The sequence below is a fragment of the Diaporthe batatas genome (assembly GCF_019321695.1).
Source record: "Diaporthe batatas strain CRI 302-4 chromosome Unknown Contig00012, whole genome shotgun sequence".
Classification (NCBI taxonomy): domain Eukaryota; kingdom Fungi; phylum Ascomycota; class Sordariomycetes; order Diaporthales; family Diaporthaceae; genus Diaporthe; species Diaporthe batatas.
Genome location: NW_025408559.1, coordinates 923,808 through 940,955, shown reverse-complemented (window position 1 = coordinate 940,955; position 17,148 = coordinate 923,808). Strand labels below are relative to the sequence as shown.

Here is a 17,148-nt window from a genome sequence, read left to right as displayed (position 1 = left end):
GACTACAGTACGTACCTGCCTAGGTACCTAGGTACGTGCCTAGACACCCATCCTCTGCAGGCGGGGACGTACTGCACTGGAGCAACACACAGTACCTGGGTGGAGTGCGAGGCAGGTGCTCCGTAGGTACGTCAGGGCCCATCAACGCACCACACCCCTGTCGGCTAACAGGGCTAGCTAGCTTCGGCCTGGGGGAGAGAGAGCTCCAGACCAGCCTTGGAATCTGCAGGCGTCGGGACTGGCTTTGGCCTCTCGAGGTTGGGCCAGAGGGATCATCAATACAAAGCGGGATGCGAACCAACTCTCTGCATAGGCGACAGACCTCTGCTGACAGGACAGCTCTCCTTCCGATTGACTTTATCTGAGACCCCGACTTGCGACGAGTCGACTCAATCCTTGCCTTGTCACCTGGCACACGACATCGTTTCGCTCTAGCGCCTTGCGAGAGACCTTCGCCCATCCCGTCCGTCTTCCTTCGACCCTTCCTCAGCCAGAACCGTACCACCATCAACTCGGTGCGCGTTTGATGCGCCGATCGCGACACGATGAGCGCTCCCACGGGTGAAGCTCCGCCAGCTTCTGCTGCCACTGCAGAACAACAGCCAGCGCCTCCTGCAGGTGTTCAAGCCGCCGCCCAGCAGCCTCCAGTTGCAGGTGCAGCCGCTGGCGCCTCCACGAGCGTGCCTCGCCCTGCCTCCACGACTCACACAGTCCCGATTGCCCAAGGCCAACCACCTCCGGCCGCCGTAGCACGACAGCCTGCAGCACTCACCCGTGACATCTTCAACCAGCGATCGCTTGGTAAAGCGCTAAATTCTCAGGTCAAAGGCGTGCGTGACCCCCCATCGCATTGTCTTGCCATCTTATACATGACTTCCGCCTGCCCTGCCTCTCTCGCACTCGACGCTACCTTGACGCGGTCGCAGTGGTTACGGGACGGATTTCTGCTTCTCCCTTGCTCTACTCAGCGATTCCTCACCTGCCTGCCATCAAAATGTTTCAAGCTGATGCGCCTTGCACGAATTCCATCAAACTAATATGCTTGCAGTCTCGGGCTCTGTTGGTCGGCGCTGGTGGCATCGGCTGCGAACTTCTCAAGAACCTCGTCCTCCAGGGCTTTGGCGAAATACATGTTGTTGACCTCGACACGATCGACTTGAGCAATCTCAACCGACAGTTCCTCTTCCGCACCGACCACATCGGAAAGCCAAAGGCTTTGGTCGCGAAAGATGTCGCGCAAGCTTTCAACCCACAGGTCAAGATCGAGGCCCACCATTCCAACATCAAGGATTCGCAGTTCAATGTCGAGTGGTTCCGAGGCTTCACCATTGTGTTCAACGCGCTTGACAACATGGAAGCTAGGCGACATGTGAACAAGATGTGCTTGGCGGCGGACGTACCTTTGATCGAGAGTGGCACTACGGGCTTTAACGGTCAGGTCCAGGTCATCAAGAAGGGTGTCACCGCCTGCTACGACTGCACACCGAAAGACGCGCCAAAGTCGTTCCCTGTGTGCACAATCCGAAGCACACCCAGCCAGCCGATACATTGCATAGTCTGGGCCAAAAGCTATCTGCTGAACGAGATGTTCGGTGCTAGTGAGGACGAGTCCGCTTTTGACCATTCAGACGACCAAGATAACGCCAAGGAGATTGAGGAGTTGAAGAAGGAATCCGAGGCGCTGAAGTCTATTCGCGAGTCTGTTGGCTCGGAGAAATTCCCACAGCTGCTTTTCGACAAGGTCTTCAAAGTGGACATTGAGCGCCTGCGCTCAATGGAAGACATGTGGAAGTCGAGGAAAGCACCCCAGCCATTGGAATACCAAACGGTGCTGGAACAGGCGGGCGAGGCCTCAGCAGCGAAAGAGGCCATCCTGGAGGATGGCCAAAAGGTCTGGAGCCTGGAGGAGAGTCTCGTTGTCTTTAACGATAGCTTGGACCGGCTCAGCAAGCGCATGGCCGAGTTGAAGAAGTCGCATGACGGGTCTGGACCCACACCTATGATCGAGTTTGACAAGGACGATGATGACACGCTCGACTTTGTCGCGGCCAGCGCGAACATCCGATCTACGATCTTCGACATTGAGCGGAAGTCTCGGTTCGACATCAAGCAGATGGCTGGCAACATCATACCAGCCATTGCGACTACCAATGCTATCGTCGCCGGCCTGTGCGTGCTACAAGCCTACAAGGTGCTCAAAGGAGAGTACAGCAAAGCCAAAGAGGTAAGTGGCCGCAGAAGCCGCCGTATTGTTCCCAATGTGCAGAAGTTGACCAAGTCTAGGCCTTCCTCTCGCCTTTTTCCTCGGGCCTGCCGGCTCGACTCATCTCAGCCGACCGACCACAACCGCCCAACCCCAGTTGTCCTGTCTGCAGTGTCTTCCAGACCAGCGCATACGTCGACCTCTCTCGAGCGACGCTGAAAGACCTTGTTGATGATTTCTTGAGACTCCAGCTGGGCTATGGCGAGAAGGAGATTGCTGTGGCCACTGACGCGGGCATCCTGTACGACCCGGATGAGACGGAGCATCTTTCGAAGAAGCTTACTGAGTTGGGTACGCGCTTTTCCCCAGCCTGTGTGCTTGAATGCTCACTAATCCATGCTAGGAATCAAACCCGACACATTCCTGACTGTCACTGATGAGGATGACGCCGAGCCTTTCGTCAATCTGGTTCTCAACATCCAAGAAGCGTAGGTTCCTCGTGTCGGAATGCAGTGTTCGGGTGACTGACAGATTCACAGCAAGGGAGAACGGCCTGAAAAGCCAGTAAAGGCCGTCTCAGACGACAAGCCTGAGATACCCAAAAAGCCAAAGAAGGAGCCTGCAGATGCGTCCATAGCTGCGCCGTCTTCGAACGGGAAGCATGAGCCGGATGACAGCAGCCGAAAGAACAAGCGGGAGCATGAGGACGAGTTGGAAGAACCCGGTCCAAAGAAGGCTAGGAAGACTGGCGAATCGAGTGCCAAGGGCGGCGACGCGGTTCTTGTTGACGACGACAGTGGCAATGGTGCCATCATGATCGACGACGACTGAATGCTGCCTCTCTGCGACGCGCCCCTTGAGGAGCTGGACAGCACGCTCGATGCTGACAAGAAGCATGGCTCAGGGGCTTCCACGACTTACGAGACCCTGATCGGCCGCACCCAACCCACCATCGATGTTGAGGATGCAGTTGTTGGCATACGAATTGGTGGCCAAGAAAAAAGCGGCGTCTGCGACCTCATCGGTCGTGCCTATCCTCCCGAGTGGGATCTGGCTGCTGAGCTTGGTTTCATTGAGGTCTGGAAAGTCGTGTAGATTAGCAGCCAATTACTTGTAATGATATGATGAGCCTACAGGGCCTGCGAGATGGACTGTGGGGCCACAGGACACTTGGGCCGTCCTAGACAAGGTGGTCCGATGTTACTTGGAGTAGAGCTCAAGCTCGCGGCCAGGGATGGACACGAGCAGAGCATTGGAAACAAAAAGAACAGAGAACCCAAGAGGAATAAAAAAAGTCGTGAGACGGGATTCAAGGCCAGCAACCTACTGTCAATCATCTGAGTCTGAATGTAACCTGGGACGAGGGCGTTGACCCTGATTTGGAAACGGCCCAGCTCCTGGGAGAGGGCGGACGTGAGGCCTGGGGGAGGTCGGTTTCCCAATCAGCAGCTAGTCTATGATAACAGCAGGAGAGAAGGCGCCTCACCGAGGAGACCGGCCTTGCTCGCGGCATAGACGGAGGCGCCGGTGCCGCCCCTGAAGGCCATGACGCTCGAGACGTTGATGATGCTGCAGTCGCGGCGGGCGTCGGCGGCCCTGCGCATCATCTGCCTGCTGACAAGCCTGGAGGCGAGCACGGCAGCGCGCAGGTTGGTGTCGAGGATGGCGGCAATGTCGTGGGGGCTGGTGCGGGCGAGCAGCGAGTTCTGCGAGACGCCAGCCGCGTTGACGAGGACGTCCACCTCAGCCCCCTCGGCGGAGAGCTGACGGCCTATGGAGTCCCAGGTTGCTGGCTCGCCAGCCTCACCCGCGAAAAAGGCGTGGGGCCGGGGTTCCGCTGCGCCTTTGGAATAGGGCGGTGGCAGGTCGGAGCACGCGGTGTTGAGGGCGTCGGCGTTGCGGGCTACCAGCAGGCATGAGGCGCCCTCGTCGGCCAGGCGGTGGGCTATGGCCAGGCCGATGCCCCTGCTTCCGCCGGTGACGAGGACGGTCTTGCCTACAAGCGAGATCATGGGAGTGGTGCAGTGTCAGTATATCGTGTGGCCTTGGTTGAGGCTGCTGCAGCCGGAGGGAGGGCTTTGATGGCGTAAAATGCACTACTCCGTATAGAGCTACCCACCCCCGTACCGCGCCAGGGCGCTGGGCGCTATGGCAGCCTCGGCCCCGCGGACAGGCAGGCGGCGCGGTAGGATGAAGCTCCAACCCGGGCTGGCAGGGCTGGGCAAACCCGCGGGGGCCCGGCAGCAGTCTCACCTCACCCTCAGGAACAAGCTGCTTACTTTTCCAGGGGTCCTGCAGCCACAGAGAACCGACGGGCCCCGCTGACGTGACAGGCAGGTTGGCAGGGCTTGCAGGGAACCGGCTCTTGTTCCTCATCCCTGTCGACCACTTGCCACGGTCCTGCCCTCCTCGCCTGCTCGCACGTCACGAGTAGTAGGCAGATTACGGAGTACAGGAGCTGTTTACCTACCAGGCAACCAGGCCACCAGGTAGCCGCTGCCGTCTTGACGATCACTTCATCCCTCTTGAACCTGCGGGGGACCGACTGCTCGCTGCACTGCACTACACTGCACTGCACTGAACCGGCTCGAACTAGGCCGACCCGACCCGACGACCACACGCATCCATCTATCTATCTTATCGATACCGCACCGGCCCTGCGGCCCTCGCCATCTTTCCAACCTCGCTCCCGCGCGCGACAGCTGCTGCAGCCCGGCTTCACGCCACCCGTCCCAACCCGGTCAATGCCTCTGCGACCCGTGTCTCTGAAGCGCAGCATCACGTACCGAGGCCGGCTGGACACGTGAGGAGGAGGATCCGATCCGTGGTCCATGAATCGAACACATCATGGCTCCGGCTCCGGCTCAGGCTCAGAGCTCCACGGCGCCCCGCCCAACTCGAACCTGCACAAGCCAGCCCCGGCCCTGCCCAACGGCCACGAGGCCAAGGCCGAGGTCATCGACGCCGGCCTGAGGAGCCTGGACCACTGTATGTCGCCCTCCTGCCTGCCTATCGTTTGCCTGCTTTGGAGACTCACTCGACAGCCCGGCTAATCAATCCTTGTGTGATATGTACAGACAGACAGACACTCCCGTCATGGCGCTACAGCCTCCGCCAGGCCATGCTGCCCCTGATCCGCTGGGAGACGCCCTACCTCGCATACTTCCAGGATGCCGTGCGCACGCCTGCCCTCGATAGCTATTTTGCCATCACGGCCAACCTCGGCACCCACACCTTCTTCATGATCGGCCTGCCCATCCTGTTCTGGTGTGGGTTTCCTGCCTTTGGCAAGGGGCTCGTACACATCCTGGCCGAGGGCGTCTTCTTCACAGGCTTCATCAAGGACATGTTCTCGCTGCCCCGCCCGCTCTCGCCCCCGCTGAACCGCATCACCATGTCAGGCTCCGCCGCCCTGGAATACGGCTTCCCCTCCACCCACTCTGCCAACGCCGTCTCCGTTGCTGTGTATGCTGTCTTGTGCTTGCGGTCTGGTGAGAGCAGTCTCGCCCCCACCACGGCGCTCATGCTTGAGCTGTTGGGCTATTTCTACGCCGCATCCATCATCATCGGTCGCCTGTACTGTGGCATGCATGGTTTTCTCGACGTCATTATCGGCTCCGCTATGGGGGCTGCCATTTCGCTCGTCGAGTTCTATTACGGCCCGCCCTTCGATGCCTACCTCCAGGCTAGTGGCTGGACTGCGCCTCTGCTCGTGGCCCTGACCATCATTGTGTTGGTACGGGTTCATCCTGAGCCTGCGGATGACTGCCCCTGTTTCGACGACTCCGTCGCCTTCGCCGGCGTCATGATAGGGCTCGAGGCCGGCCTGTGGCACCTTGGCGCCGCGAACCTGGACGGACCTTTCCCGGGTCTTAGCTGGCCCGTCACCATCGGGCGCATCATCTTCGGCGTGCTGACCATCATAGTCTGGCGCGAGTCCATGAAACCCTTCTTGCTCAAGTCGCTCCCGTATGTGTTCCGAGTCGTCGAGCGCCTGGGCGTGTCGCTCCCGAGGCGCTTCTTCGTGCCGGCGTCCGAGTATAAGAATATCCCCAACCTCCTGCGTTTGCGCACGGACAACGTCCTGCCCACAATGAGGGACTTTCCCGGGTTCGTCAAGACGCTGAGGGCGCCGACAAGGGGCCGCAGTGTCTCCATTGGGCCGCAGAGCGCGGCCGATGCGTACGAGGCGCTGGCGTACAGGGAGCGCAGACGGCGTGAGAGCATCGGGTCCAACGGCAGCATGAAGAGCCACGGTGACCTGCGCGAGAGGTTCCAAGCAGACGGGGTGGCGCTCTCAGCTGTAGCCAGTGAGGATAAGGACCATCACGGCGCGGGGAGGTCGACCGCCCTGGCCGATTACGAGCAACAGATGGGACAGGCGGCTGCGCGGGTCATGCGGAGGTCGCCCAGCCCAAGCACGCCCATGGTGAGGGAGGAGCCGGAGGACGAGGAGGGTCCCATGATATTTGTCCAGCAGGATCAGGAGGACGAGCTGGGCGAGAAGGAGATGTTCTCACGGCTGGTCAAGCCCAGAGTTAAATACGACGTGGAGGTCGTCACCAAGCTGGTGGTCTACACAGGTGAGTTCAGCCTGTTTTTGCTGCTCCTATGTTGTACAAGCGTCGAGGATTCCGACTGACATGTTCTACACTGCAGGCATCGCTTGGCTCGCTGTGGAAGGTATACCATCCCTGCACGAGCTGCTAGGGATTGGGATCAGGCACCTGCAGGTGAAATAGACGCATGTTACCCATGAGCAACGCAAAGCCCCGCGCGTGGGCACAAGGTCGTATAGTGCTGGAGGAGTTACGAGCTGGGGGATCAATGTCCGCCTGGTCAGGGCTATGTGTAATCACTAATGTACGATGCATGAAGGCACGCTTGTCTATACAAGACCTCTTTTTCTTTCTTTTTGGAATACGCTGTTGCCAGGCTGGACTTGGTCCATCACTGAGCGCGTCCTAAGTCAGAAGTGTTGAGATATTTGTGGCGATTGGTAGGCTTCTCGATCGTGTCGGAAACTCCCTGCGTGGGGTTTTCACCACGTTCTGCAAGCTATTTTGGGACAACAATAGTCATCAAAAGCTCCAAGAATCGTCAACGCCGTCCGAGCTTCACCCCTGACCTATCATCGACGATCTTCATACAGACATATTTGCGGAGCGTAGAACATGGGGTACTCAGCACCAAAGACATGGAAACCTCGTTCGTTCCCCACCAGGTCGGTCGATGTGCCTTATTTGATCTCGATTTGGTTGGATCTCCTCTTTTCCCCTTGTCCAATCTGTGTTCTTGCGCCGATACATCTACACGCGTGCACAACTTAAGCCATTGCGGCTTGATCGACCTTATCGAAATTCCTATGCGATATGAATTTAAGAAGCCTCAAAGACATGGGACTTCATTTATTGACACTACCGATGCGAGGTCATGGAGAACCTGTCCAACGGCTAGTGGTCAGGAGACAGCTGTTCTTCCTGATCAACAGTCGTGCTACTGGCGGGGGACGCGCGGGCAATGGCGAACTGCGGGAGGCAGGTCGAGCAATATCAAGCATGCACTGGTCACAGGGAGCAGGGAGCAGGGAGCAGGGGGGCACCAGCGACGGCGAGATACAGGAAGATACATTGTCGACACCGATCGATCACCTAGCTGGCCTTTGCCTTGACGGTCCGGTCCCACCGCTTGTAGGCCGGGATGCCCTCGAGGAAGGCATTCCCCACCCATAGCAGCCAGACCGCCGAGCCGCACGGCACCGCGGCGGGCGCGAGGCGCGAGCGGTGCATGTACCAGGCCTCTGCGACGTGGATGGCCAGCACGGGCAGGAAGAGCACCTCGACGAGCCAGATGAAGGCGACGGGCCCGCGGGGGAAGCGGACGGCCTCGAGGGCGGCCCAGGCGGGGGACCCGGGCGTCACGAGGCCGCCGTAGACCAGGCCCGCGCACAGGAAGTAGAAGGACACGCCTGCGAGGCTGATCCAGTCTGTCCCCTGCGGCGGGACGTAGCGCGGGGAGGAGGGGGGCGGCGCGCTGGGGCCGGGGCCGGGGCCGGGGCTGATGTGCTCGGCCTCGGCGGCGGCGGGGGCAGCATGGGAAGCGGCCTCGGCCTCATTGCCATCGCTGTCAAGTCCCAGGGCCTTGCGCGCGTCGGTGGTCATGGCCACCAGCTTTGCGCGGCGGTCGTCCCAGCTGTCCATGGGCGGGGTGATGGCGACGGCGTGGGTGCCCGAGGCGGAGCGGATGGACATGGACGTGAGGTCGAGGTCGAGCATCTCTGCCCCCTCGGCCTCGGCGGCGGACAGGTGGGAGTAGTGCCGTAGGATGGCCGACATGTCCTCTGCATGGTCCTTGTTCATGTGGGCTATGGTGCGCTTCTTGGTGGCCGGGTTGATGCTGGGGGGGCCCCCTGCAGCACTGTTGGGGGATGTTGCGGGCTGGGCAGCTGGTGTGCCTGACCGTGAGCGCGCCAGGGCTGCGGCTGAGGAGCGTGTGGTGACCATGCTGGCGGCTCAGTCGAGAGGGATGAAATGCCAATAACGAGGGCTGATTTGGGAGATGTGGTGATGTTGGGCGATGGTGGTGACGGATGACTTGCATGGATGGCCTGCTCTGGATGAGCTGCTCGCGGGTGTAGTCGGGTGGTATTCAGTAAAATCTGCGGCTACCCCCTGTCTGGTGCGCTGCTCTGCCCCATGTGGGGATGCAGCTGGGTGGCCTGGGAGTGTGGGGGTTTCCCTGGGGTTGCCCACCCGCCAGTTCGTTCCCCCTCCCCCTTCCACAGCTCGACGCCTCAAGAACAACCACCACCAATCACTGCAGTAGCTCTCTCTGCCTGCATCCGCGTCCCAAATTGCTCTTCTCGCACATCTACGCACGCCCATGTCCACCGTGCCTTGTCCTTCGGCTGGCCTGCCACGTCGTGAAAGCGCACAAACTTTGAAAATGGCAGGGGAATGAATGAATCAAAGCTGGTCTTTGCTCGATATGCACATCAAGCACCCACGTCGGCTCAGGTAGGGCGGTCCAGATCAACGCCAGGCCCACCAGTCTCACGGCGGCATCCCAGTCAGTCCATTTCCCCGTCGGCTTGTCCTCCTTTTCCCAACCGAGACCCGGACGGCCTTGTGGGAAGGACGGGCCCAGGCAAAAGGACATTTCCTCGTGTAATATAAAGAAAGGCCCCCACGTTCCAGAGCCCAACACCCCAGACCGGGCCCGGACGGGGCTTGTCCTCGGTTCACTTTCAACCTGGGGCTCTGGCATCCTTCCCCAGAATTTCAAGCGCGACCACTGGTTCCCGACCTTGTGCCCCAGACATTAGTAGTACTAAATGCTGTGGTCTGCTCACGCGACCCTTTCTCACTTCCTTCGGGTGTTCTTCTCTCCCCTTCTCTTCCTTATCCTGCCTCCTTCTTCCCATGCTTGTCAACCCATGCTGTCCTTTCTCCCATCCTTCTCACGGATACAGCCGTCGGAAGACCCTTTGGTCTGTGCCCACATTCGGCATACTTCGTGTATATGCTGGCGACTGGTGCGAGGCGTAGCCGACCCCTTCACTGGGACACCAAACCACTTGGTTCTATAGCAAGTCATCCGTTCCGTCATGGCGCACGGGGCAAACTTGCATCGGAAATGTTCCCCGTTTCTACTTCACCAGCCCCTTGCTTGAGTGGCATCCATGCCGCCTAGATGGCAAAAATAATCAGGCTCCTTCTCAAACAAATCCAAGATGATACCTGGCAGCTTGCTGGCTCGACTCACGTCGTTGTCGCCAAGGGGGTGGTCAATCTAGCCTGGACGTCTGTTCACCCGTACTGGCATTTGACTGGGAAAAGGAGAGGAGAGAATGAGGGGGGGGTATTGCCCGCTGGTCGAGCTCTGAAAGGAGCAAGCTGTCATCGACAGTGCCGAGAGCTCGTGCCGGGCCATGGCCTTAACTATAAGGCTTCCCCGAGCGTCATCGTGGATATTTGACGCGTTCGGCAGAGGAGCTTCCGGTCGAAGACAATATCAAACCACAACCTGGGCTGCAGACTCACGTCGAGATTCAAGGACGGTGCCTCAGCGCGGCTCTGCCTCGATTCGAAACCATTCTGTCTCTCTCCGTCTCTGAACTTGACGAGGCTGACCATGGATAGAATCGACGCCCCTCCCAACACGTCTCGTATGTGAGAAACAACTCGACGTCATGGAGAGGTCGCCATTGGAAGGCATTTGGACTGCCAATGTGCACGTGCAAATCACGCTTCACAAGGTCTATGCGAAGCCAATCAGCAGGGTTGCTCCACTTCAGCAACAGACACGATAATGAGCATTAGAAGGCGGAGTCGATCACCCTTGCGCTCTGAGAGAGATCAGCGGGCTTTCGCCTTATCGCGGCCAAATCCAGTGTCAACACCATGGGAAACTTTCGCATCCCGATTCGAGGTGGTATGCTGGCGGAGGTATGCCGGGCAAGATCCCTCGATAACACAGCGATCAAAGACGAACGAGACCAGAAACAGAGCCGGAGGCCCGTATCATGGGGGCCGGGGAAGAACAGCCACGATTCTGCTACGATTCTGCCGCTGGTGGTGGGCCCTTTATGTCTGCTACCGGTCCTGTTTACAGTAACGAGTTGCGACAATAAGAGCGCACTCGACCGCGTCATCAACAAGCTTAGCCACTCGGCGGCTGGCCCACCCTATCTGGTATGATTGTCCTTCAAGGTCGCACCTGGTCCTAGCTAAAACTGGGCCCAATGAATGTCGGTGGAGGTTGCTGTGCAAGTAACCTCTGTGGGTGCTGACAGCGCAAGTCCCGGCGAGGAATCAGTGCGAAGATCCTTCGGGCCTCGGGGTCATCAACACCACAGACCTGGCGGCCGCGCTGGGGGAGCAGTGCTCATCATTCTGTTCTCACATGCTCTGCATCCTCGTGGGGTGATGATCGCCCCCAGAAGTCGAACAACCTTGGGAGAAAGAAAGGGGCGCAGCTGACACGTTGCAAACGGGTTGGACGATGCCCTCACCGCGCTGGGGCTGCGTCGTTCGAATCGAGAAGTCCGAGAACGGCAGGGTCTTGCTCCAGACCCGCATCTACCAAGCAGTGCAACGAGGACGCTCATGGAGGGCAGATACAACTCAGAGATAAGGCTCAACGGCAAGCTATGATGGTGGGTGGCGTCCCACAATGTCTGCTGTGTGCAGACTTTTCGAGCACCACGCTGTTCCAGGTCTCCACGTGCTTTCGAACGAGGGCCGAACTCACGCATTTGACTCATTCGGAACATCTATAAAGAGAACATGTGTCCTCGCATCGCTCAAAGGAGGATTACGATGACCTCAAGGGACTCACTCCTGCTGTGACGATCCCGACACTGCTGGCGACGATGAAGTTCCGACCGCCGCGAGCCCGCGCCTAATCGGCCACTGTCTTCAGCAACACCGGAACCATACGATACAGCTCCTGTTGCCCCTATACGGAGAAATGACGCTTCGGACCCTCGTACCCGACTACGACGATTGAGGCAGCATGTGTCATAGAAAGCCTTGATACCCGGGGCATTCTGGCTGGCAATGTATTGTGGTGGAATCGGTCAGGCTGACACAATCGTGCCTTGAGCCTGGATTCACAACCGCTGGCGGTGGGAATTGGAAGCTGGCCGGTTCCAGTTACCGTCTGCCTGGATTGTTCCATCCTGCGGCCTCGCCGTTCATCTTCCGGGCCACTTGATCCGCTCCAGTCCGACCATGCGAGGCCACCATCACTCCCCGCAAGTACTCCGTGCAGGTACATGCTTGTGCTGGCGATGTCGGGCAATCTCCGCCCAAGTTGTCCGGCAAGGGCAGGGCGTACCTCGGGGGCATTACCACTCGCTTGCTCTCGCTGTGCACTCCCAGGGGCAGGGTGATGAGAGGAAGAGGCTTCTGGACAGCGTTTTGCTACTTGATTGACCTCCACGGTCATGGAAGTTGACCACGTCTCTGGTGCAAAATGGGACAGCGCTCTGCAAGTGCAACCAAGTGTTGCTGTACCGCTGTCCGCCAGACAATGCAGTCCACCGTGGGAAAGGGGTTAGGGATCGGCGAATCATTCGCAGCGACGTTCGGCGGGATGCAACGTCGGCGGAATACCAGAATACGCACTGTCTCCCAACAGTTTACTCACCATCTCGCGCGGTCAATCTCGCTGGATCAGCGCTGCGGGATTTCAGATAAATGCTAAAGTTCAATGCCAGGGTGGTACTCATTTGAACAGAACGTGGAACAGAACATGGCCAAGGAAGGTCAATCTTCATGCGTCAGCCAGATTCGTTTCTTGGAAACGGGCGGCATTTTCTTCGCCCTCATGACGATGTAATTTTCATGGAGCATGCCGTCTCCTCCCGGCCTCATTCGACCCGGACTCCCACCGTATTGACAGCCCCAGACAAGGAGGCACCTGTTCGTGAGGCGCTGCACAGTCGACCTCGCTCTTCCGAGCCTCAGGCGAAGGACGTACCATCTCGGAGGCTCTGCGGCTCAAACTTTGATCCTCATGGGTCCATAGCGAGATCCGACTATCCCGACCAAACGGCCCGTTTGTTGACGGGTCCTAACAGTGGGTACCTGCACACGGCATCTGGTCCCCTCTGATGTAATATTCAAGCCGCTGGCTGGCGGGAGCCGCCTCGGCATTCGTGACTTGGCGGCTTGGCCCCACGCAACGACAGCTCGCTGAGCCCCATTTTAATCAGCCGGTATCGTTGGTCTCTGCCAAGGACGGCGATCGTCCGAGTCCAGATCGGACGACTCCTAGCCGACTCGCGGTAGAGCCATTCCTGTCTCTCGTCCCATGCCCGCGTAGATTCGTGAGGGACTCAAGCAGGCTCTTTCAATGTCTCGAGTCAGTCAGTGGCGTGCAAAAAAAAAAAAGTTGAGCAGCACTCAGGTCATCACAAACCCCATTCAGTCTCCAGAGCTGCAGTTCTCACGGGCTACGTCACAACGTCGCCCACGAAGGGCTCGTGCTTGAGGCTGGTGATTTTTCGGCCGTTCCTCGTCCTGTCGCACCCCAGACCCTGGCGATGGAACCGTGGGGGTTTTGTCATGATGAGGCTGATCTAAGCAAGCCAACGTCTGGAGAAGCACTCTCGGCTAAGACTCCGAATTACTGGGACTGCACTAGACACCCCCAGCCACGACCACATCGTGCCGGCCTCAGCAGCATACTCCAGCATACTCCCGCAACATTCCCGTGATGGCACGTCGTGTTGCACCCGCATGCAGGTTGGCATCCTCCTCTTCGACGACGTTGGCGAGCAATCATGCGACCGTCGCCGGCACATCGCCAGAGGCTGCGGTTAATTTTCTCCCTTTCGGGCGTTCTCTCGGCGCGGACATTTTGCGGATGATGAGAGATCTCCAGGTCCAGCTCCGCAAAAAGTTTCGCGCATCTCCACAAGGTTCATCGCCCAGACCGTGACGATCATTCCAGGCCTCTGGCTCTGCCTGGCTCCGTATGGCTCCGTATGGCTCCGCCCAGCTCTCGACCGTGACACCCCGACTGTCCCCGGGTCGCACGCCAAACCATGACGCCGTCTAGGAGGGTTCCGCTGCGGTGGACCCGCCCGTTATACCTGTGGTGACCATGCAATGTTTTGTCACCCCATGGCACACAGCACCTGGTCGGTCACGCTCCCCAAGCTGGACGCCCCGACGTTGGTTCTCCAGTGTCCCCATGCCACTAGCCCGTGGAGAAGACCACGGAGGTCTGGAGTCACCCTTCGTGACATGCCCACAGAAGCCACCATGGAATTATTACCCAGCCCATAAAAGCTCTTGATCCCGCTACGCTTGATGGTGTTTGGACTATCATTACGATCAGGCTTCACACCTCATATATCAATCTAAGCATCTCGCTCCCCCAGATCTTCATCTACATATCTCCCCCTCGAGTCCTACTCGACACCGCCGCCCCCCTTGCGACACCAACAACACCAGCACTGCGTATATCGCACGGCCAATATCACAACACTCACAAATATGTCTACGGCAGAAACACCGGCCAGCGGTGCCTCAACACCGCCAAATGGCCACGAGAAGGATGCCGCCAACGACTACGGTGGCAACTACCCTCCCGTCAAGGTCCTCAACCTCCGGGTCACCGTCATGGGCCTGCTCGTCTCTCTCGGTGGTTTCATCTTCGGATGGGAAGGTGGTTCCATCTCTGGCTACACACAAATGGCCAACTTTAGGGACCACTTCGGCGACACCCAAAAGAACGGCGTCCTGACACTGGGCAATGTCCGCCAAGGTCTGATGGTGGCCATGCTCTGCGCTGGTTGCCTGGTTGGCGCTCTGGTCTCTGCCCCCATCGCCGATAATGTCGGCCGCAAGTTCTCCATCACCTTCTGGTGCATCGTCTACATCGTCGGCAACATCGTGTGCATCACTACCACAGACAAGTGGTACCAGATCGTCATTGGCCGTCTTATTGACGGTTTCGGCATCGGTGCCCTCTCCGTCCTGACACCCATGTACCAGTCTGAGACCGCGCCCCGCCAGGCACGTGGTGCTCTCGTCTCCGCCTACCAGCTGTTCATCACCCTTGGCATCTTCGTCGCCTACTGTGTCAACTACGGTACCGAGGCCATCTCGTCCGAGAGCTCATGGAGGATCACCATGGGCATCGGTTTCATCGCCCCCGCCATCATGGGCGCCGGTATGTTGACCATGCGTGAGTCTCCCCGCTGGCAATACCGCCGCGGTGGAGAAGCCGAGGCTGCCCAGACTCTGGCCCTGATCTCTTGCGTCTCGGTCGACCACCCGGAGGTCCAGCACGAGCTGGCTGAGATTCGCGAGAAGTTCGAGGCTGAGGTTGCCGGTGGCGACCCCAAGTGGTACGAGATCTTCACTGCCCCGGCTATGCTTCGCCGTGTCTGTGTCGGTATGGCCCTGCAGGCCCTGCAGCAGCTCACTGGTGCCAACTTCTTCTTCTACTACGGCACCCAGATCTTCGCCTCCGTCGGTATCTCCAACTCGTACATCACCTCCATGATCCTCGGTGCCGTCAACGTCTTCTCCACCTTCGGTGGTCTCTACGTCGGCCAGAAGTTCGGTCGCCGTATCTCCATGATCATCGGTGGTGTCTGGATGTTCATCTGGCTGATCATCTTCGCCTCTCTCGGCTCGTTCGCCCTGTACCCTGATAACAACCCCAACGACCCCAACGCCCGCACCAACGCCTCCGTTGGTTCTGCTATGATTGCCTCCGCCTGTTTCTTCATTGTCGGCTTCGCTGTTACCGTAAGTTTTCATGCCCCATCAAAGCCCATGCACCATGCACCTTCCTGTGAGATCGACCCCGCTAACCCGCACTCAAATAGTGGGGACCTCTTGTCTGGGCCATCGTCGGTGAGATGTTCCCGTCCCGCTACCGTGCCGTCGCCATGGCTCTCTGCACCGCCGCCAACTGGCTGTGGAACTTCCTCATCTCCTTCTTCACCCCCTGGATCACCGCCGCCATCGGCTACCGCTACGGCTACGTCTTCGCCGGCTGCTGCTTCCTCGGTGTCGTCATCACCTTCCTCTTCGTCAACGAGTCCCAGGGCCGCTCTCTCGAGGAGGTCGACTCAATGTACGTCCTGGGTGTCGTCCCCTGGAAGTCCAAGTCCTGGAAGCCTCTCGACGAGCCCGTCACCACCGACAGGATGCACTTCAAGCCTGGCGCGCGCGACTTCTCCAAGCCCGAGACTCCCGCCGCTGGACACCACGATGGTGAATCCGCCGGCCCCAGCAACGCTGTCTAAAGGATACGAACCAGAAGTCAGAGTATGTGTGTGTGGATTAATGAAGAATGTGACCACAAAGTTCAGTCACTGGACTCTTCCAGTGACCTCATCATGAATCAATGAGTGGAAAGAGAATCAGTCAGGGGAAGAACGGTGATGAAGTCAGGAGGTGACTTCTTATGTATATATGTCTTAGTTCGGGGACTTGTTACTACTACTATTGTGTTTTATAATGGTCCTGTACCACCACAATGCCTTCTAGGCACAAAAGAATTATCAGATACCCCTTTTTAAATGATATCTGGCTTTTAGTCAATTCTCGCTGTTTTTGGTCTTTGTGTGATGATCACTTCCTATCAATCTCGTATATTTTAATACACCATCCTGAGGCGGCTGTACCCCGGACCACAAAAGTGATAAGAATTCGCGATGGCCATCACGCGTCGTCGTTGGTCAAGAAACTGCTGGACCCCCAGCCTGACGTGCTCAACTGCCTCGCGCTGGCTGTACAATGTGACATGGACGCCTAGCTCTATTTCGAAGTGTCCAGATAGTACCGGTATCCCTTGACAATCATTCTCAGGGGCCATCTATCGTGAAACGAAAATATCCGTGAGCACTGGTATTGCGTCATATGGGTGTGTGCACCTGTGCCTGAATCGATTGTCGTACTCGCTGTTCGCGCACTCGGGGACAATCCGAGTGGACCCACTTCAGCCCTACACTGAAAACCGCCGAAACATGTGTACAAGCTCAGTGGCGGAACTGATTTTGGAAAGACTGTGTGGGGCGTTGGACTTCAAAACCCCCTTTCGGACTAGCAAGGTGTGGCCTTCGCGCGCCCGGGTAAAAAAAATTGGCCGGTGCTTGCTTGTATGGACGCCCAGTTGCCTTGAAGTGAACATTGAATGCTGATGCCCGTCGTCAATGACGTCGGCTAGTCGGCCAGGTAATGAGCGTCCTTCATACAGTTACCAGAAAAAAGTCTCCCACACACACCCCTTTTTACACCAAAACTCACTATTTTTAACCTATATTAATACCTCTACAAAATTTACTATATTTATAAATTTTTAATATATTATATATAAATACTATATATATAATATATATATTTTTTAAAAATCCTCCTTTTATATTTAAAAAGATATTTAAAGTTTTTTAAAGATAGAATTTTAAAATTTTAAAC

At 57.8% G+C, this 17,148-nt stretch overlaps 5 protein-coding genes across 5 annotated transcripts; 3 read left to right on the top strand and 2 right to left on the bottom strand.

Annotated features, from left to right (window-relative positions):
* Positions 1 to 231: 231 nt before the first annotated feature.
* On the top strand, positions 232 to 3,522 carry KVR01_009731 (uncharacterized protein). The gene is made up of 2 exons (XM_044785759.1): positions 232 to 830; positions 1,049 to 3,522. The coding sequence occupies exons 1-2, from the start codon at positions 546 to 548 to the stop codon at positions 2,420 to 2,422; spliced, it is 1,659 nt and encodes a 552-aa protein (XP_044640979.1). The 5' UTR covers positions 232 to 545; the 3' UTR covers positions 2,423 to 3,522.
* Positions 2,606 to 4,425, bottom strand: KVR01_009897 (uncharacterized protein). The gene is made up of 3 exons (XM_044788664.1): positions 3,690 to 4,425; positions 3,531 to 3,623; positions 2,606 to 3,282 (listed from the first exon to the last, which is right to left on the bottom strand). The coding sequence occupies exons 1-3, from the start codon at positions 4,213 to 4,215 to the stop codon at positions 3,104 to 3,106; spliced, it is 798 nt and encodes a 265-aa protein (XP_044641145.1). The 5' UTR covers positions 4,216 to 4,425; the 3' UTR covers positions 2,606 to 3,103.
* A 25-nt stretch (positions 4,426 to 4,450) lies between these two features.
* KVR01_009980 (uncharacterized protein) lies at positions 4,451 to 8,942 on the top strand. Its single transcript, XM_044783299.1, has 3 exons — positions 4,451 to 5,191; positions 5,281 to 6,786; positions 6,863 to 8,942. The coding sequence occupies exons 1-3, from the start codon at positions 5,035 to 5,037 to the stop codon at positions 6,943 to 6,945; spliced, it is 1,746 nt and encodes a 581-aa protein (XP_044641228.1). The 5' UTR covers positions 4,451 to 5,034; the 3' UTR covers positions 6,946 to 8,942.
* Positions 7,855 to 8,706, bottom strand: KVR01_009763 (uncharacterized protein; the record flags this gene model as incomplete). The annotated part of the gene is made up of 1 exon (XM_044790948.1): positions 7,855 to 8,706. One exon carries the CDS (start codon positions 8,704 to 8,706, stop codon positions 7,855 to 7,857), a length of 852 nt encoding a protein of 283 aa, XP_044641011.1.
* A 4,044-nt stretch (positions 8,943 to 12,986) lies between the features above and the next one.
* On the top strand, positions 12,987 to 16,500 carry KVR01_009955 (uncharacterized protein). Its single transcript, XM_044784995.1, has 2 exons — positions 12,987 to 15,474; positions 15,555 to 16,500. The coding sequence occupies exons 1-2, from the start codon at positions 14,212 to 14,214 to the stop codon at positions 15,975 to 15,977; spliced, it is 1,686 nt and encodes a 561-aa protein (XP_044641203.1). The 5' UTR covers positions 12,987 to 14,211; the 3' UTR covers positions 15,978 to 16,500.
* Positions 16,501 to 17,148: the final 648 nt, after the last annotated feature.